This window comes from Neoarius graeffei, chromosome 10 (genome assembly GCF_027579695.1).
Source record: "Neoarius graeffei isolate fNeoGra1 chromosome 10, fNeoGra1.pri, whole genome shotgun sequence".
NCBI lineage: Eukaryota > Metazoa > Chordata > Actinopteri > Siluriformes > Ariidae > Neoarius > Neoarius graeffei.
Window position 1 is genome coordinate 64,649,241 of NC_083578.1, and position 22,053 is coordinate 64,671,293.

A 22,053-nucleotide genomic window follows, 5' to 3' on the forward strand; every position below is an offset into this window, starting at 1 on the left:
AAAAGAGCCAGGTAGTAGGCTAGCCTAGGCAAAATAGCCTAGTACATGGATGTTTTCTATTGTTTTTACTTACATTCCTTTTGTATTATTTTTAAGATAGTCATAGTTTCATCTGAGTACCCTGTTTGAGTTTATTCACAGAGACAGTAGGCCAAACATGAGGAAAAGAAAAGGGCCAGACATCAGGCATGTTTTTGGTGCTAAAAGAGTAAGTAGTAAATATTAGCACTAAGATCTACAGACAATTACAGTACAAGTGTAGGTGCAGTTAGGTTTTATACACTGTTCATGTGAATAAAGAAAATGGGTTCCCAGCAGACAGGAGAGGCACAGCAGGACGAAAGAGAGCAAGACATTCAGCAGGACTGTTCTGCATGTGTGTATATACTGTATGTGACTCATTTGTAGTGTTGATACCCAGTTTGTTCTGACAAAGAAGGTTATCAGGTTGTACTGCTGTTTTTCTTCTGTGGTAGTGCTGTATGGTTTGTCATGCTTCTTAATGACATTAAAAATTATTGTTCAGAGTTATTGTGTTGAGTTACTGACACCGACTTCCATAGACGAGATGGGACAGGACCGGGGGGGCGATTGATATGATAGTGGACCATGATGGTACCCCCCAATTATGGTGGGGTAATTCGCACTCTGGCTAGCGCCAGCCTGCCCCGGAGCGCGCTAGCTAGCGCCAGCCTGCCCTGGAGCGCGCTAGCTAGCGCCAGCCTGCCCCGAAGCGCGCTAGCTAGCGCCAGCCTGCCCCGGAGCGCGCTAGCTCAGTAAACTAGTAAATACAGTAAAGGAAAAACTTATAACAGGCCATGTCTCAACAGACTAAGAAGTTATTTCAATGACATTTAATAACATTTTGTTTATCCTGAGGACCGAAAGTAAATGAAAATGTGAACAAACCTTAGCTGTCAGTGAACAATCCTGGTGGAAGCAGGTAAACGTCGTTCTCTAAGCCTGCTAACCTCAATTTTTGCAAATACCTCTCCCTCTGCTTGCCCTGTAAATGCCCTACGTCGCTGGATAGTGAAGGTGTTTTCTGCATCTTGCTCCTTTTTCTTTTATGTTTTTCGTTTGTCGCCTTCCTCGCATTCAAACTGATTCGAGCCGTGACGTTCAAAATGGCAGCCTCACATGACTTGGTCACGTGGGTGAAAAACCTCAAATGAAATGTGTTTATTTTGGGTGGAAAAAACCGTATGAAATCATTGCTTTCAGTTTTACTTTCAATTTCAACATACCGTCCCAACTTTTTCTGATTTGAGGTTGTATAATAAAGTATGGTTATTAATTATTTTATATCTTTGATACATTTCAATACAGATAATTGTATTATATTTCTATGATAACCATGAAAAGAGTATTTATCTTATATTTTTTGCTAGTTTTGCTAGTGCTAGAAACAGATTATTGATAGATAATTGCATTATGGATCTCTGTTTATGCCAATTGCTTTTTTGTCTTTAGGTTAGGCATACCGTACAAGAGACTAAAAAGAAAAATAGTGACAGAGGGATAGTGGATGTGTATAGTGCCATTGGAGGTGGTTGCTATCACTTCATCTGTGTAAACACACTCTGGTAGACCTGACCGGTCTTTCAGAAGAGTCTTTCTTCAACAGCTCCCAGCATGGTCTGAGGTGGAGTGTTTATTATAGGGCCACATGGGGCAGGGTTTAGGGCAGACAAAGCTGCACCTTTTAAATGTGGGAAAAAAAAGCCTTTTTCATTTCTGTAAGCTTTTATGGAGTGTGTATTGTATGTTTTGAATAGACTTTAATAAGTCCAGAAAACACTGTCAACACTCAGTACTATAGTTTAGGCGATAGAATAAAGGATATTGAAAAAAGTTATTGAAATTTTCCGACTGTCATGGAGTTAATAGTGTAGCACATGTATCACCAATACACACTATTAACGCTACTGGACCAGTTCTAGGTTCTAACAGAGTGGGGTAACAAAATTAAGTTAAGCCAGAGATCAGGTACTTTAAATGCAAAAGCCGGCACTTTACTGGAGGTAGACAAAAACAAAACGCATATAACAATCAATAACCCTGCAGGTAACAAAATTAAAGTTTCACTTTCCACTTTCACCTCTTTTTTTTAGTTTTTTCTCCTAGGTTAGAGATAGCATAGATCAAATAATCCACCCTAGTTAAATGGTTTATTTAGATTAAATAGTTTGTTAGACTGGTCTGTAAGAAACTCTTATTTTGAGGTTAACTGTTAACGTCTTCAAGAATCTTCAAGCAAGTCCAGTTGCTCTCTTTTACCACCCACACTGTGGGTGGTAAAAGAGAGCAACTGGACTTGCTTGAAGATTCTTGAAGACGTTTCACCTCTCATCCGAAAGGCTTCTTCAGTTCTGTCTGACTAGTGGGGAGTATCAGGTATTTATCCTCTAAATTCAGAGTCCGAAGTCCAGTTTCCATGTACTCCAGTTCAGTTCAGAATTCAATTTCTATGTATCTCAGTTTGGAGTTCAGATTCCATATATCTCAGTTCAGTTCAAGGAAGGAAAAATATCGCCTCAACACTCCTAGCGCTCTGACAGCGAGTTCACCAAGTTCTTGTCTTTAGGAACGAAATCCGCAGGTTTGGCTCGTCATCTTGTGTCTCGGACGTGTGTATCGTCTCCGCACACACACACGCTCCACAGAGGAAACTCTTTTCTAAAGCCAGTATCTCACTGGGCTGCGACAGCTTGTGACAAATTGCGAACGTCATTCGCCAGAGAGTTTCAAAAGTGCCTTGAAACATTCTCGGGGCTTCTCAATTTCCTCGCATGAGTCGCAAAGTGTCACTCCTTCGTCGCTGAAATTTTGAACATGTTCAAAAAATTTGTGCGACAAAATCTCTCAAAATAGCCGCAAATGCGTCGCTGGTGTCGCAAAGCTGTCACGAACCCTTCTCAAGTCTGAGACAGGAAGTGCGAGTGTATCTCACTGGGCTGCAACAGCCTGCGACTACTTGGAGACACAACAATTGATGTAAAATATGCGCATATCAATTCAGTGTGAGTCCAAGTGAAAATTTGCATAATTTAACGCAATTGTTGCGTCTCCAACTAGTCGCAGGCTGCCGCAGCCCAGTGAGATACTACCCTAAGTCCAAACTTCAAACGGGAACACTAAAGAAAAAACCGACCTGTACAACAAGCCATAAAAGAGATAAATCATTTAGTCGATATCAATTACTGTGCATCGTAACGTCACTGCTACGTTGTTTAACCAGGCCGAAAATGGCGACAATGGGAGCGGCATCTTTCTCTGTCTTTTACATGTAATAAAACTTAACTTCCTCCACTAACACAATATAACTCTTTTTTTTTTAATTAACAACACAATGTACATTCTCACTCAGTCCCCTTAATAAATGGAAAATATTAACTGATAAAAAGTTTGTGTTTATAGCTTTCTCCATATACTCACATCGTTAGCTTTTAGCTAGCACCCACAAGTATAAACATTACAATCAAAGTTACGAGGAAACAAGCTGAAACTCACCAAAACCGTTGTGGTTTGATTAGATATGGCCCTCATGAAAGACCAACCAGGTAGATATTATTTTTCAGGTCTTAAATCGCTCTCTGTAAAATTATTCACTAATTAGTTTCTCTGCTGGTCTCATCTGCTCTCCGTTACATCACCAAGAGCATAGCGTAAAGGGCCATGAGTCTCTTAGAGGGACAGTATCATTACAGCATCTTATAGCTATATTTTTAAACATTCCTATTAACTTATTATCACACTGTTTTTAACTGACTCTTATTTAATCAAATCTGACATTTTAACTGTCTTGGCTTATTTATGGGTCTGTCTCAGAAACTGGGTACTGTGGGGGTACCCCACTAAATATACTCACAGTCAATTAACTATACGGTTTTGAATGGTGATGTTGATTTTAATTTGAAATAAAATTATGAAAGAAATAATACAGATAAAACTAAATCTTTGATGTGAATACTCTATTCAGAATTTGGCAAAAATTCTGTAAATTTGTGAAAAAATGGCGGGGACATGATAAATGGTTGACTACATCGTATTCCCTTAAAAAGGTTGTCGTCCACTGAAAAGTCTACAGTTATCATTAATTGTATTTTAAGTTGTAACTTTATACACCTAAGGATTGATGCGCTTACAGAATAAGCATAACCGTAATAAAACATCATGCAAAATATTTGATCACCGTTGTAACTCCATTTTCCGCATACCCAAAACCAATACGATCGTGTGTTTTGATCTAAACAGAAAGCCTCAGGGTCAAGGTCACTACCTCACCAAAAGTAGTAACTTAAAATCACTACGCCATATAAAAATTTAGTTATAAATCTGCGATTTAATTTTTTAAAACGAAAGCTGAAAGTTAGGTATAGAATATGTCTCTTACAGAATATGTTACAATGGTAGCTGGTCTTGTATGAATTTCTGAGCTATAAAATAAGTTGTGGTCTATTTTTTACTGTAGCGTTTTATTTGTGTGCGGGGAAGGACACACATTAACAATTTGCATGCGTAGAATGGAATTTTCCACTCCAGCAGTTAGAAGTTGATCGTGCTTCCATTTGCGGTCTTTCTGTTACGCGAGTGATCTGTTCGGACGTTATCACTGAAAAGGTGAGTTTTGACAGTTTTATTTTGTTTTAGTCTTGCAGTATAAGGCAATAGAATGTTTCTTTTTCATCTTACTTTCATATTTCGTAGTGTTTGCGTATTTTTGGCCAATATTTTGCAACCATGATCAATTTAGATCGAAATTTTGATAGAATCTACTGCCAGTCATTTTGTCCCGTCCCTGCCTCACACTCCGTCTGGTGCGGTAGTGATGTCCCATTGCTCGCGCACCGCAGCAGAGACCCGCGCGACCTTCAGCCGGTACAGTCGGTGTTCTTTTACCACCGCCGTTATTCTCATCTTTCCGGTGTGTTCTTGATTTTTCCATTGCATCCTATTTCGCCATATCAAATACCCAAAATGTATCATATTATTCATGTTTAAGTGAATAATCAATTCAGTCATCATAACTTGGCATTTTTAACCCAAGCAATCAAAAAGAGGAAACTTATTCAATATTTTCACTCATCTGTGAAGGAGGGGCTTTAATTCTTCATGATGTAGTTATTTTATATGGAAATCAATTTTACAAAAGCATTTGAATTGTAATCAAAATAAATTTCCCACAGTGGAGGCCAGATAAAGCAAGATGCTATCTTTATTCTTATTAAACATGACAAAAGAAACACTGAGTGTTAGGTAAATGCAAAAAAAAGTCGTAAAATTAGAAAATTTATTTTTTGACCATAATCTCCCAAATGACAGACCAGTTTCTGAGACGGACCCGTATGCATTTTAATGAATTGTTTATATTTATTCACATTTTAATGTGGGTTACAATAGCATAACAGTGTCACCTTTTTCAACTAATTATTGATGAGTCTTTGACAGTTTAACAAGACCTTTGAAATATTTCAAAGGAGGTAAAGCATCTCTGTAGGTCAATCTCATAATGACTGACGATAATCAGGGTGTGATATGAAGGAGAAGACTATGCACCTATTGCAGAACTGACACCCCTTTTTTAGTATGTCAGTAACTACAAAGTAATTTATTCTATCCACATTCACTGGATATAAGCACTCACATGCTCTGATTGGCTACTCTACTACTAGGTTATCAGCTCATAAACCGTGAGTAGAGAAAAAACAAAATGGTGGAGCACGTCAAGTATATTATCAAGTATTTAAAAGAAACAGAAATAGCTAAAAGAATATAGCTCCCCCCCACGCAGACTTTATGTTTGTTTTCAGATGATTCAGTGCAAATTGGCATAATTTCAGCCTTTAGAAATGGCAAAGTAAACACTATAATAAGATCTGTGGACAACAAAACAATAAAACATGACATCCAGCACTGGTCACTCCTCTGTACGCTCTGGCTGTCTGATTTGATGCTGGTGCCAGATCCTGTGGCTTCTCTTGCCCTTTGGATCTGCCTGATTCATCCTGAAGCTCTATTTCTGTTTGGAGCTTTTTGCACTTGTGACTCACCTTCTGCTGCTGTGGATGGCATCCAGCATTAAAGGTTTGTACTTCCCAAAATAATTTAATTCCCCAGGACCCACCCTTGTGGAGAATATCACCTGGATCTTCTAGACCTTCAAATAACTGCCTGCTGTAATCATACTGTCCTGTGCTCATCCTATGACTCTTACAATCTGTGCAAACTGAACATCCTTTCAACACACGGAATACTCTTTGCTTTTACTGCCATGATTTATAATACCACTATCATGTGTCACCCAGAAGAGTATGGGTTCCCTTTTGTGTCTGGTTCCTCTCAAGTTTTCATCCTTATGTTGTCTCACGGAGTTTTCCCTTGCCACACCACCTCTTGCTTTCTCATTAGGGAGCTATATCGGGATCTGCATTTCAAAGTCCATTGTTAAAAGAACCATACAATAAAAATTTAGTGTAATTACTCATTGAAATATGTCCTGGGTCATTGAGATGGACATTTTGTCGTGCTATATAAATAACCTAAGCCAATTAGCCAACTGTTTTTCTATGTGTAGCTAGATTTTTGCCATTTGCTGAGGTAAAACTGATTGGTCCCCTATGTTTATTGACTCATCATTGCCCCTAAGGTTTTTCCCCCCTACAGCTGGATATAATAAATATCATTCTTTATAATGTTAGCTAGCTGATTTTAAATGACATGCATTAGCTAGCTACATTAGTTACCTTGGATCAAGTCAGGTTGCAGTATAGAAGAGCCCCCCCAGCTTCTGTTTGTACATTTTATTGTTTTGTTGTATTCAGCATCTATAACAATGTCTTCTTGTGAAAAAAACAAAACAATATAAAGAGTAACAGCCGTGTCCGCGTGGGTTTCCTCCAGGTGCTCCGATTTACCCCACAGTCCAAAGACATGCAGGTTTGGTTAATTAGTGGCTCTAAATTGACCGTGAGTGTGAATGGTTGTCTGTGTCTATGTGTCAGCCCTGTGATGACCTGGCGACTTGTCCAGGGTGTACCCCGCCTTTCGCCTGTAGTCAGCTGGGATAGGCTCCAGCTTGCCTGCGACCCTGCACAGGATAAGCGGTTACAGATAATGGATGGCTGGATGGTTGGATAGATCTTGTGCTAAAAGACTTTGGAACTTGTGCTAAAAGACTTTGGAACTTGTGCTAAAAGACTTTGGAACTTGTGCTAAAAGACTTTGGATTTGTGCTAAAAGACTTCGGGTTTGTGCTAAAAGACTTTGGAACTTGTGCTAAAAGACTTTGGAACTTGTGCTAAAAGACTTTGGAACTTGTGCTAAGAGACTTTGGAACTTGTGCTAGAAGACTTTGGAACTTGTGCTAAAAGACTTTGGAACTTGTGCTAAAAGACTTTGGGTTTGTACTAAAAGACTTTGGAACTTGTGCTAAAAGACTTTGGGTTTATACTAAAAGACTTTGGAACTTGTGCTAAAAGACTTTGGAACTTGTGCTAAGAGACTTTGGAACTTGTGCTAGAAGACTTTGGAACTTGTGCTAGAAGACTTTGGAACTTGTGCTAAAAGACTTTGGAACTTGTGCTAAAAGACTTTGGAACTTGTGCTAAAAGACTTTGGGTTTGTACTAAAAGACTTTGGAACTTGTGCTAAAAGACTTTGGAACTTGTGCTAAAAGGCTTTGGATTTGTGCTAAAAGACTTTGGAACTTGTGCTAAAAGACTTTAGAACTTGTGCTAAAAGACTTTGGAACTTGTGCTAAAAGACTTTGGGTTTGTACTAAAAGACTTTGGAACTTGTGCTAAAAGACTTTGGATTTGTGCTTGAAGACTTTGGAACTTGGGCTAAAAGACTTTGGATTTGTGCTAAAAGACTTTGGATTTGTGCTAAAAGACTTTGGAACTTGTGCTAAAAGACTTTGGAACTTGTGCTAGAAGACTTTGGAACTTGTGCTAGAAGACTTTGGAACTTGTGCTAAAAGACTTTGGATTTGTGCTTGAAGAATTTGGAACTTGTGCTAAAAGACTTTGGATTTGTGCTTGAAGACTTTGGAACTTGTGCTAAAAGACTTTGGAACTTGTGCTAGAAGACTTTGGATTTGTGCTAAAAGACTTTGGAACTTGTGCTAAAAGACTTTGGATTTGTGCTAGAAGACTTTGGAACTTGTGCTAAAAGACTGGGTTTGTACTAAAAGACTTTGAAACTTGTGCTAAAAGACTCTGGAACTTGTGCTAAAAGACTTTGGATTTGTGCTAAAAGACTTTGGAACTTGTGCTAGAAGACTTTGGAACTTGTGCTAAAATACTTTGGAACTTGTGCTAAAAGACTGGAACTTGTGCTAAAAGACTTTGGGTTTGTACTAAAAGACTTTGGAACTTGTGCTAAAAGACTCTGGAACTTGTGCTAAAAGACTTTGGATTTGTGCTAAAAGACTTTGGAACTTGTGCTAGAAGACTTTGGAACTTGTGCTTGAAGACATTGGAACTTGTGCTAAAAGACTTTGGAACTTGTGCTAAAAGACTGGATTTGTGCTAGAAGACTTTGGAACTTGTGCTAAAAGACTTTGGAACTTGTGCTAAAAGACTTTGGATTTGTGCTTGAAGAATTTGGAACTTGTGCTAAAAGACTTTGGATTTGTGCTTGAAGACTTTGGAACTTGTGCTAAAAGACTTTGGAACTTGTGCTAAAAGACTTTGGATTTGTGCTTGAAGAATTTGGAACTTGTGCTAAAAGACTTTGGATTTGTGCTTGAAGACTTTGGAACTTGTGCTAAAAGACTTTGGAACTTGTGCTAGAAGACTTTGGATTTGTGCTAAAAGACTTTGGGATTTGTGCTAAAAGACTTTGGAACTTGTGCTAAAAGACTTTGGATTTGTGCTTGAAGACTTTGGAACTTGTGCTAGAAGACTTTGGAACTTGTGCTAAAAGACTGGAACTTGTGCTAAAAGACTTTGGGTTTGTACTAAAAGACTTTGGAACTTGTGCTAAAAGACTTTGGATTTGTGCTAAAAGACTTTGGAACTTCTGCTAAAAGACTGGAACTTGTGCTAAAAGACTTTGGAACTTGTGCTAAAAGACTTCGGGTTTGTACTAAAAGACTTTGGAACTTCTGCTAAAAGACTTTGGAACTTGTGCTAAAAGACTTTGGATTTGTGCTAAAAGACTTTGGAACTTGTGCTAGAAGACTTTGGAACTTGTGCTAAAAGACTTTGGATTTGTGCTAAAAGACTTTGGAACTTGTGCTAGAAGACTTTGGAACTTGTGCTAAAAGACTTTGGATTTGTGCTAGAAGACTTTGGAACTTGTGCTAAAAGACTGGATTTGTGCTAGAAGACTTTGGAACTTGTGCTAAAAGACTTTGGAACTTGTGCTAAAAGACTTTGGATTTGTGCTAAAAGACTTTGGAACTTGTGCTAGAAGACTTTGGAACTTGTGCTTGAAGACATTGGAACTTGTGCTAGAAGACTTTGGAACTTGTGCTAAAAGACTGGGTTTGTACTAAAAGACTTTGGAACTTGTGCTAAAAGACTTTGGAACTTGTGCTAAAAGACTGGGTTTGTACTAAAAGACTTTGGAACTTGTGCTAGAAGACTTTGGAACTTGTGCTAAAAGACTTTGGATTTGTGCTAAAAGACTTTGGAACTTGTGCTAGAAGACTTTGGAACTTGTGCTTGAAGACATTGGAACTTGTGCTAGAAGACTTTGGAACTTGTGCTAAAAGACTGGGTTTGTACTAAAAGACTTTGGATTTGTGCTAGAAGACTTTGGAACTTGTGCTAAAAGACTGGGTTTGTACTAAAAGACTTTGGAACTTGTGCTAGAAGACTTTGGAACTTGTGCTAAAATACTTTGGAACTTGTGCTAAAAGACTTTGGAACTTGTGCTAAAAGACTTTGGGTTTGTACTAAAAGACTTTGGAACTTGTGCTAAAAGACTCTGGAACTTGTGCTAAAAGACTTTGGATTTGTGCTAAAAGACTTTGGAACTTGTGCTAGAAGACTTTGGAACTTGTGCTTGAAGACATTGGAACTTGTGCTAAAAGACTTTGGAACTTGTGCTAAAAGACTGGATTTGTGCTAGAAGACTTTGGAACTTGTGCTAAAAGACTTTGGATTTGTGCTTGAAGACTTTGGAACTTGGGCTAAAAGACTTTGGAACTTGTGCTAAAAGATTTTGGAACTTGTGCTAAAAGACTTTGGATTTGTGCTTGAAGAATTTGGAACTTGTGCTAAAAGACTTTGGATTTGTGCTTGAAGACTTTGGAACTTGTGCTAAAAGACTTTGGAACTTGTGCTAGAAGACTTTGGATTTGTGCTAAAAGACTTTGGGATTTGTGCTAAAATACTTTGGAACTTGTGCTAAAAGACTTTGGATTTGTGCTTGAAGACTTTGGAACTTGTGCTAAAAGACTTTGGAACTTGTGCTAGAAGACTTTGGATTTGTGCTAAAAGACTTTGGGATTTGTGCTAAAAGACTTTGGAACTTGTGCTAAAAGACTTTGGATTTGTGCTTGAAGACTTTGGAACTTGTGCTAAAAGACTTTGGATTTGTGCTTGAAGACTTTGGAACTTGTGCTAAAAGACTTTGGAACTTGTGCTAGAAGACTTTGGATTTGTGCTAAAAGACTTTGGGATTTGTGCTAAAAGACTTTGGAACTTGTGCTAAAAGACTTTGGATTTGTGCTTGAAGAATTTGGAACTTGTGCTAAAAGACTTTGGATTTGTGCTTGAAGACTTTGGAACTTGTGCTAAAAGACTTTGGAACTTGTGCTAGAAGACTTTGGATTTGTGCTAAAAGACTTTGGGATTTGTGCTAAAATACTTTGGAACTTGTGCTAAAAGACTTTGGATTTGTGCTTGAAGACTTTGGAACTTGTGCTAAAAGACTTTGGAACTTGTGCTAGAAGACTTTGGATTTGTGCTAAAAGACTTTGGGATTTGTGCTAAAAGACTTTGGAACTTGTGCTAAAAGACTTTGGATTTGTGCTTGAAGACTAGTGGAACTTGTGCTAAAAGACTGGAACTTGTGCTAAAAGACTTTGGAACTTGTGCTAGAAGACTTTGGATTTGTGCTTGAAGACTTTGGAACTTGTGCTAAAAGACTTTGGAACTTGTGCTAAAAGACTTTGGAACTTGTGCTAGAAGACTTTGGAACTTGTGCTAAAAGACTTTGGATTTGTGCTAGAAGACTTTGGATTTGTACTAAAAGACTTTGGGATTTGTGCTAAAAGACTTTGGAACTTGTGCTAAAAGACTTTGGATTTGTGCTTGAAGACTTTGGAACTTTTGCTAGAAGACTTTGGAACTTGTGCTAAAAGACTGGAACTTGTGCTAAAAGACTTTGGGTTTGTACTAAAAGACTTTGGAACTTGTGCTAAAAGACTTTGGATTTGTGCTAAAAGACTTTGGAACTTGTGCTAGAAGACTTTGGAACTTGTGCTAAAAGACTTTGGATTTGTGCTAGAAGACTTTGGATTTGTACTAAAAGACTTTGGGATTTGTGCTAAAATACTTTGGAACTTGTGCTAAAAGACTTTGGATTTGTGCTTGAAGACTTTGGAACTTGTGCTAAAAGACTTTGGAACTTGTGCTAGAAGACTTTGGATTTGTGCTAAAAGACTTTGGGATTTGTGCTAAAAGACTTTGGAACTTGTGCTAAAAGACTTTGGATTTGTGCTTGAAGACTAGTGGAACTTGTGCTAAAAGACTGGAACTTGTGCTAAAAGACTTTGGAACTTGTGCTAGAAGACTTTGGATTTGTGCTTGAAGACTTTGGAACTTGTGCTAAAAGACTTTGGAACTTGTGCTAAAAGACTTTGGAACTTGTGCTAGAAGACTTTGGAACTTGTGCTAAAAGACTTTGGATTTGTGCTAGAAGACTTTGGATTTGTACTAAAAGACTTTGGGATTTGTGCTAAAAGACTTTGGAACTTGTGCTAAAAGACTTTGGATTTGTGCTTGAAGACTTTGGAACTTTTGCTAGAAGACTTTGGAACTTGTGCTAAAAGACTGGAACTTGTGCTAAAAGACTTTGGGTTTGTACTAAAAGACTTTGGAACTTGTGCTAAAAGACTTTGGATTTGTGCTAAAAGACTTTGGAACTTGTGCTAAAAGACTGGAACTTGTGCTAAAAGACTTTGGAACTTGTGCTAAAAGACTTTGGGTTTGTACTAAAAGACTTTGGAACTTGTGCTAAAAGACTTTGGAACTTGTGCTAAAAGACTTTGGATTTGTGCTAAAAGACTTTGGAACTTGTGCTAAAAGACTCTGGAACTTGTGCTAAAAGACTTTGGATTTGTGCTAAAAGGCTTTGGAACTTGTGCTAGAAGACTTTGGAACTTGTGCTTGAAGACATTGGAACTTGTGCTAGAAGACTTTGGAACTTGTGCTTGAAGACTTTGGATTTGTGCTAGAAGACTTTGGAACTTGTGCTAAAAGACCTTTGTGCAAAATAACCGTAAACCTTGATTTCCATCATCATGCTCAGAATGTTGCCATTTAATGTCATCTGTTCATAAGCATGATGTACAAGAGACTTATAATAGATGTTTTCACTGGAACATTTTTTTTTATGAGTAAAAGCGTAAAAAAAAAAAGCACAGTATCAGATCAATACCTGATGCTAATATTTCATATTGAGGCATCCTTACAATAAACTATGGTTTTAAGTGCATATCTATAGCCAGCTATCTCAGCTTGAAGGAGCTGTACAGTCTCTCAGCTTGCACGTGTTTTGTTCGTGTAGCAGAAGTGAGATAAGGAGATTTTTTTTGGGGGGGGGGGGGATTAAGAAGAAATTATGAACAGTCAAAGCATTAAAGAATGGAAACCTGCCTTATTGTTATTGCATATGTGCACCACCTTCAGACGTCTGTCAAGCTGCAAATATGGTTGCCTGGTTGTTGCATTAACACTCGAACATCTGTGCTATAAAGAAGGAGGGGTTGCAGAGTGACTCATATTGTCACATCTCTCCGTTCATGAGACGTTCACCTCATTAAGTCTCTAACAGTGTGGAGAGGCTTGGACAGGCTGAAGGACTTTATCAGGCCACTTATCTCACTCATTGTCCTCTCCTTCATTGCCTCCTCACCTGCTGAACAGATCACACACTGAGCAAACAACTTGAGCCACCACAAGTATCATTTAGTTTCTCATCACTGCTTAATACAGCCGATCAGTGTTAATTAATATCTTGGTGTTATTAATTAGCTGACTCTTTTATTACATGTTGATACTGCACGAAGTTGAAATGGGTAGCAGGTTTAGAAGGTTGTATATATTTATTCAAAAGGCTTTGGCATTTGAAGTGTGTGTGTGTGTGTGTGTGTGTGTGTGTGTGTGTGTGTGTGTGTGTGTGTGTGTTTAATACTTCTCTAGAAGATATGCAGGGGGCACTATGCTCACACACTTCTCTCAAATATTCAAACTGACTGTGATGTATTATTGACTAAGGAAAGTGTATTAATGTAATAATGCACTGGATATCTCTGTGCCTTTGATTTTGACCTTGGCAACCGTGGCATTTATACTCATTTTTGATAAATCATCAAATTCATATCTAAAGCAATAGCTCAAGTGACATTTAGTTCCACCGGGGTTGCAGGTAGAGCAGATCTTCCATGAATACTTAAAAGGTCTGGGTTTCTGAGTCTGTCTGTGAAATTTAAGAAAAACGTAATGGTAATGCGCAAAGGCAAACTTGAACAACGAAATTTCAAATAAGTGTGTTTTAAACACTAGATCAGACCACACAGCTTTCAACACCTCATTTTATTGTCCCAACATTCAAAAGTACAAATAATTCAAACACAACAGTTTATGAAAAAGAAAAAAACATTTACAGCAAGATTTTTTTTTCCATATTTTGTTTTCCAGTTTCAGAAATGACCTAAACTAGCAAGGATAACATGAAGTCATTCATCGCAGTAATTTGATTAATAATAAGAATAATAAGAATAATAGTAATCATAATAACAATAATCAATAATTGATAGTTAAGTAATAACATAAATAGGAGAGACCAGCTTGGTCCGGTGAACATTTTTTTCATCATTTTTTGTCTTTAAAGATTTATAGATTCTCAGATAGTAAACAAACACATCTTCAGGAGAAAATGAAAAATGACAAGAGCCTTGTTCCTCACTTGGCCTTCCCTCCTACACTACTGGCTGTTGGTTTCCTATTGGCAGGCTGCCACTATAAGGCGCTACGGGGGGAGAAAGTGAGCCACAGCGATTTGGGCACATACCACAGAGGCATGGCCCCATGTTCTAAACATCCTCACCCCCCCACCACACACACACGCATACGCACACACACACACGCATACGCACACACATGCACACACTTTCCCTCTCTCCCTCTCTCACTCGATCCCAGTTTTACACAGACTAATGGAGGGTGATGCCATGAGTGAAGAGGAGGAAGTGACGTAGGAAATTAGTTCATACATCAGAACAACATTCTACCGGGGTCGTTGCATAATTTAACCTCCCACCTGCGGTGGGGTCTGAGGAGGTCTGTGCTACTGCTCAGCACATGGAGCAGAGGATGGATTGATTTCTGAACAAATGGATGAATGATAAATTGTGTATGAATACTTCTAATAGCTAATGTTCTCTAACATTCACAGAAGTTCTATCTCAACATGAGCTGATGCCGTACTCTCAAAGAGCCATTCACTAAATTTACCTCTCAAAATAGACTATATCTTAGAAAATATATAATGGGTGTCATCTATCAAATATCATCTTCTTATAGCTATTTCACTTCAACCAGTACAATCAGCGTCAATGTTTTTTTTTTTTTTTTGAGTTGTGATGTCATATGCAAATGGTGGAATTAGTTTAAATCAAGGTTAAATTGCATTAATCTCCACTGATTGGTCCAATGCAATGAATAATACTCAAACAATTGACATACCATATAATTAATCAAATCAAGGCAGCTAAGCCTAAAACATTGGATGCCATACAAATCCATGAGAAACTATGTTTAAGACCCACATTTTTGCATAAAGTTGGATCACAAAGCAACGGTAGTGTGTGGAGGGAGGGCGGGAAGCGGCTTTTAAAACTACACAAACTTATCACAGGTTATATTGAACCAGAACAACTGTTATAACATTCTATTAAGACTAAACTTTATTGAAAAAGATTTTAAAGATTTATGTTTAACAAGACAAGAAAAAAGCAATAGCAAATTTAACTATTGACTAGGTTATGCATAGCGAGTAACTGTTTCTAGTAATAAGGGAAGAGCCTCACCCTCTTGACATTTTTTTCGTTTTTGACTTTTAAACTTTTTTATATGGTAATTTTGATATATTGGTACAAAGCACAAACGTACTAAAATTTCTCAGTGCACAGGACTAATGGAAGAGCATCTCCCCTAGTCGTTTGTTCCCTTTAGCTCAGAAACACCCCCTCCCTGTACCAGAATCACACAAAAACACAGACAACATAACAACAAATAAATAAATAAATAAATAAATAATCAAGATAAATAAATAATGTAATCAATAAAACAATCAATCAATCAATAAATAAATAAATACATATTTCCAAGAAGCTATTTTTTAAGGTTTCTTTTGCCGCGGCGGTAAACGAAAAAAAATGAGTCCAATTTTTCTTTTTCTTTTTTTTTTTCCACAAGCGACATGACAACATATTAAACAGGATTCCTCACGAGTTTTCTAAGTAACTGAACCATCACTTCATAAAGTTTTCATATGAAAAAAGACAAGCTCAAACAAAAAACAGTGACAACTCAGATAGATATAGATATTGTAAAACAAATGTAGACTATATATCATCTATTTGTACACAACAAAGAAAGACACATTTGTAATAGATCCTTTGAGGAAACAAATACTAGACTAACAAAACTAGCTAATTATCATTTAATTTTGACAAACGCTGTACACTCAGCAAGTAACCTATATGTCAGCAAGCCAAAGAAAACTTGTTAAGTGATTCTTACAAGGCCCAGAGTTGCTCATCTGGCTTCAGTGTTGTGAACCAGACAGGGCCGGCAATTGAAGTAAACAAACGAAAACAGCAGCTCAATTTAATGCCAACATTGAAGTTTCTTTTTTGTTCTCTAAATGGCACACAGAACAACAAACTTGGATATTTAAGATATGTGACCCATGTAATATAGCACCTACAGTTGATCGCTAAAGGAATTACAGCTTGAATGCAATATCACCAACTCAGAGCGAAAGGAACCATAAGAATGTACTGTATGTTTTCTAAATGGACAAGTGTGTGCATGTATTACTGATATCCCAAAGACTGAAGATGGAAAGAAAATGAGTGGACAATGTGTGGCCTTACTTTGGGCTCTTGACTGTGAGGATGCCTCAGGCCTGGGAAGACCCTATCCCTCGCCTACAGGGGATCGCTGTTGAACAATTACGTGCTATGAAAAATTACCTGCCTGAATTTGCAATCCTTGATAAAACCATCTGTCTACAAAACCATTGCCAATCTGGTTCTCCCCGAAAAACAAACAACCTTTGATCCTAAAAAGTACCACGGCAGAACGAACAAGACAAGGTGGCACCTGACCCCTCCCCCAAACCCTAATTAGCCAGTCAAAATATTTTTCTCTTTTTTTCAAATCCAGATTCTTGTAAAAATTCTTCAATAATTATTATTTTAATCATTATTTATAAAAATAGATCTTCTTTCTCTTTATTTTTTAAATTTTTTTTTCTAAACACATTTTCAAGCAAAGAGATCTTCTCTTTGGCAACAGTGTGTGTGTGTGTTGTTTTGTCAACAGGAGTGCAAACCCATCCCTTCCCTCTCCCTATCTCCCGATCCCTCATGAGGAAAGACGTGTTCTGTTTGCAGTACAAAACAAAACAATGTTAGAAATTTCTTTTCCCTTAGAGAAAAGGGATGGTGTCATCCCTGTTAATTTACTTGGGGGATTTAATAATATACACCAAAACAAATGAATGAATGATCACCGATTTGTTAAAAAGAGCCCCCTCCCATTCTCTTCCCAGGGAGGTGTTATACTAACGACAGTGGATCCGGATTTAAAAGAGAACAAAAGGAAAACCTGAATCAAGAGAGTACAATCAGAAGAAAGGCATTCTCTTTGTTGAAATAAGGGCGGTCTGGTTTTGCTACTGTTTACAGAGAGGAGAAAACAAAGGAACAACCACTAGAACTGAAAGGATATACAACAGAATGCCTGTACCATTTTACAGGTCTTCCAAATCATTAATATTTTCCATTTTCAATTTCGTAATACTTAGGCAACATTGGCTTATAGGTCCAAAGTTATATTATAAGCCATATCCAGTCCTGTTTACTTGGTGGATTGGTTGTGTTCCTGTCTTGCTGTGTGGGCTGAGGTGGGTGTTAGTAGTGGTGTGTTTGAAGGGGCTACACGACAGTGGGGAGGGAGTTCAGGACTTGTGGGTCTTGTTGGTCTTGAAGGAGACCTGCAGCACGCGGTCGCCAAGCCGGTACCCGTTCAGACTTGCGATAGCCATAGCCGCCTCGTCGTAGTTCGTCATGGTGACGAAGCCGAACCCTTTGCACTTGTTGGTGTTGAAGTCTCGGATCACCTTGACATTGTTGACGGCACCGAACGGCCCAAAGAGCTGCCAAAGCACACTTTCGTCTGAGTCTGGAGACAGGTTATAGACGAAGATGCACCAGCCAGTGCCGGTGTGCCCGGGAATGTTCATCCCTACTAGACTGGTCATGCTATCTATGGTGATGGGAGAGAACCTGAAAAAGAGAGAGAGAGAGAGAGAGAGAGAAAGAGAGAGAATAGGAGTGAGAGCTTTGCATTAGAAAAATCATTGTTTTTGTTTTTGCATTGTGGAAGCAAGCAAGATTGGGAAGAGCTGGCTGAGTGACCTTGACATTTTGCACCAGGTTTAACACACAAGGCTGCGCATCACTGGCACATTAGATCACCACATTAACTCTACAAGCTGCCCCTCTGTTATGTTAGCATCTTTGAATCTATTGCTCCTGATTTAAGACAATTTAGAAATTCAATATCCGTTTCATACTGAAAGGAAGGCGCTTTTGCATGTACGGTAGTCTGAAAAGTCTGTGGGAGGGCTGTATAAAAAATACCATTCATACAGATATAAGCTCCTTTCTTTCACTGCCTTCCTGAGTGGCGCTTTTGGAGAGCCCAAATTGCAGGAACTCATCACATTAATACCTCCCAAATTCACTGGAGATTTGGAATGCAACTGAGTAAATCTGTTCTCATTCCTCTTGTAATCTTTCCTTTTCTGCCCCTTTTCTTTCTCTTGATACAGAGATTTGAATGCTCAGTTGACTTCACTTAATTGCCTTTCCGCTTAAAAGAAATTTCCACTTTAAATAAAAGGTAAATTGGATAAAAGGTTCATTTCGTATGCCACCTCTCCAGGAATGACTATAGGCATTATTGGGGGTGTTTTAATTGAGATTTCCGCTTTGCAGATCAGATGGCTCTGCTGAAACCTTTGTGGATAGCGAGTGGAAGGTTACGTGTGCGTGTGCGCATGTCGGGGGTGGGAGATCGAAAGCAATAGTCAGCGGGTGGAAAATGCAAGCAATGCTTTCTAGGTGCCTGGTGTTGGGAACAGAGTGTATTCCACCCACACCCACGGCAGCTCCGCAATGTATGACTGTGATCGATAACGTTGTGCAGACTGCAGGGCCAGCCAATTCCCTGCTTCTTGTTTTGCCAAGAATTACTCAGATATTTCATCTGTGCTTTAGTCGCTGTGCCCCAGCAAAGTCGATATGCCTGCTTCTTCTCTCTTTTGTGTCGCGCTGGCCATGTTTCATTATGCAAACAAGGCATATAATAGCGCTTCAGCTTGCTTAAGTTCCCTGACAAGCAACCATCTCATAACTTCAATTCTGGCGTGTTTCTGTGTAAATAATGAATCCAGCGCCATTACTCATCTCAGAGAAGAAAAGGTGGGGAGGACAAAAAAACAGGCTGTATGGTAATTTGGATGCCAGTCATCTTCAGAACAAGCGTGTGAGGGCCAGCCCAGCTTAACATGAGTGTGGAGGAGGCTCCTTTCTGCTCCAGCATGACCAAGCACGCTCTGTTCTATCTACCACATCGACCTGTTGGCTGAGGAGTTGCATAGCAACGAGCGACTGACCCTCCCGTCCTGTCCACCTTCACCTGCTGCTACTTAATTCCATAAGCTTGGAATTTTTTTGTTAATTACCTCCTGCCATGCACTCCATTCAAAGCAAAGTATCTCCTTCAGCCCTGCATTCCCTCAAGAAGAAAACGGGATCGTGTGATTTCTGCACAGCTGTCTCCACCACTTTGACAGCTAATCACATTCAGAATAAATAATCTGTATGCTTTGTCTCTCTGTTTTGAAAGCTGGGCTGTCACTTCAAATACTCTCTGCCTTCTTGCATATATCATTTTATTGTATGGGTTTCTTTGATTCACCTTGGAGCTTTTGTAATTATTGCATTTTTTTTCTTTCCCTCCACAAGTGTGTGAATATGCTGAACAAATTAGCTACAAAGGCATTAAGGGTAGAAACAAGTGAACCTCTCACTGCTGTAATTTGTGTTCTGTATTTTAAAAAGGCAGCCATTGCTGATTTTATAAAGTAAGCGAGAGTACTTTATGGTGAGCAAATCTTGGTCTTTTATCCGTGATGTTTAACAAAGACATTTGCTACTAACACACACACACACACACGCGCGCACACAAAAAACAAAACAAAAAAAGCCCCAGAATTTTACATTGCAGTCACTTTATGGGCAATATCCTCCATCACAACACATTCATTTTGTTGAGGAAATGCTGAAATATTTAATAAATCATAAGCACAAAAGGCGCAAAACTGTACATGAGCAAAACCCAGGTGATCAGAGGTTGTGCTAGCTGCAGTGAAACACTTGTTTCCTGCAGGGATCCAGGAGAACTCTCACCCCCCCCCCTCCGCCTCACTCTCACCCTCTCCATCCAAAAATAGGACAGAACGTTAAAGGTGCCGGGGTAAGTGTTTGTATCAGAATGGCAGGAAACGTTTAATGAGACTCACTGACCAACATTGCTCCCTTTAGCATTTTTTGTCATTTGTTTTACTTCCAAAGCAGCTTTATAGCTTGCAGAAAACTTTACAGATGCCAGAACTGTAAAACTGCTGGAAAAATAAGAGGAACCAGCAAACAGATTTAGTTACACCTTTAAGCCATCTGATAGATTTAGAGCTGTCTATCTTACTGAAACGGGGCTTACGGGAGTTTGCAGTAGTGGTAATTTGCATTGCTGTGACTATAAAAACTACTAAGCTCAGCGGAGTTTGGGCTTGAGACCCTGAATCCTGTAGCAACCACAGCTTAATACAAGTTACACATAGTAAAACACAGAAAATACCAAAAACTCAAAATTCTGCAGTCATCAGAACCAAACAATGCATACTCTTCACTAAAATTATGAAAGGTAATTTGGATATTTGTAAACACTAGAGTGGTTGGTGGTTTGAAATCAAGCAGAATCAAGTTAAAATCAAACTTAAGAGACAGGGAAAAAACCTTGAACTGAATCAGATGCAAGTGACTTTAGAAAATGAAGAATCAAATGAAAAAGAAATCATTTTTTTCAACATGGACATCTGGCATTCGGTGAAGTTTAATTACCTCTTAACGCCATAGGCCATATTAAGCAAATTGTCCAGCCTGTGAAGAGAAGGAGGGTTCTGATGTTAATGCAAGGCAGATGGTCTACTCACCCAGTGGAACTAATGCTAAAGCCCTGACTCGCTGAAGAAGATGCCCATCCAGCAATGGCCCATTACACTGTTCAGCCCCATCAGGTATGTTGTAGAGACAACCACTATGCTAGCCAAGAATCAGGCACTAACTCTAAGGTGGAAGGCCCACCTGAAGCCTGAAATTCTCAGAGATACAGCTAATATAGCCTAAGGGTCTGGTGTTATGACCCGAGCATTAATAACTGTCTAAAATGTCTTGCTTTAACGTATCATTGCTCGGTATGATCAAATTTCCGTTTACCTATGAGATTCTGCTAATGATAAAACAACCAAAGTCTAATCATATCTCACTTTTATTGATCTAAGCTGAACTCTAAAGTTGATATATGAAATTTATCACATTTTTGTTGTTGAAATCCACCAATGTAACGACAATTGAGTGACCAGTGTATTATTGGCTATGCTGAGGTCTGTCATTGTAATGGTTTCGCATTTGTGACAGATGACTGAAAATGGATTTGAAGCACTATGACACAAAGGAAATTTATTAACATCAAATTAACTATCAAAGAATAAATTCACGACATGTCCAGGCTCATGTAGAGATGATATAATGGCCGTATGAATGACATTGTCTCCAGAGGTTTACACCTTTCAGTGCAAGGGGAAAGTTCAGTAATTTAATATGACATTTGAATGAAGTTTGAGGCAGGACATAATAGGATATTAAATCAAGGTGGTCTCGTTTCTCTCTCTCTCTCATCTGTTCATTAGCCCTGGTGACCTGCTGGGCTCATGCATTAGACTCTCATCCTGATCAGTCACTCTCATTTTGGGTGCCTGTCTGTTTGGCCACTTTTCGACCTCTATCCCTCATGAGTCCTGCCCCTGTCTTATGTCTCTATTAAGCCTCTTCAAGATGGCCAACAGGACTAATTAATACTTTCCCACAATTCAAACTTTTCATTACGTATGCACTCGCACATGCGGTGTAACCATATAAATCTCTTTAGTGTCATCAGTGTAAACGTGCCTCTGTTCTCAAATGATCTACATGCACACAATTTCAAAATCAGCACCTTAAAGTGCCATTCCACCATTGGATGTATTCTTTGGCATAAAATACAATATATTTTGACAACATATATAAATGGTATCACTAGATAGAGAAATCTTTTAGCTTCAAAATGATATATCAAACATAATTTTTTGACAACGATAAGTATATCAATTTTGCGACCAAAGTCACCTACCCTTTTAATTTCCGCGCTTGATGTCATCGGCAGGTTCCCCTTCTTCGCTACGTTCACACTGCAAGGCTTA

The 22,053-nt window shown here is 38.6% G+C and overlaps 1 protein-coding gene across 4 annotated transcripts in view; it reads right to left on the reverse strand.

The window, feature by feature from the left end:
* Window positions 1-17,348: 17,348 nt before the first annotated feature.
* elavl4 (ELAV like neuron-specific RNA binding protein 4) overlaps window positions 17,349-22,053 on the reverse strand; it is a 90,631-nt gene continuing 85,926 nt past the window's right edge. For 3 of the 4 annotated variants that reach the window (XM_060930856.1, XM_060930857.1, XM_060930859.1), the window contains 2 exons: window positions 20,657-20,695; window positions 17,349-17,755 (listed from right to left, as the gene is read on the reverse strand). In XM_060930856.1, coding sequence (XP_060786839.1) covers window positions 17,428-17,755; window positions 20,657-20,695 — 367 coding nt within the window. In that variant the 3' untranslated portion in view covers window positions 17,349-17,427. The remainder of the gene's footprint in view (window positions 17,756-20,656; window positions 20,696-22,053) is intronic. The other variant, XM_060930860.1, reaches the window with a different exon arrangement.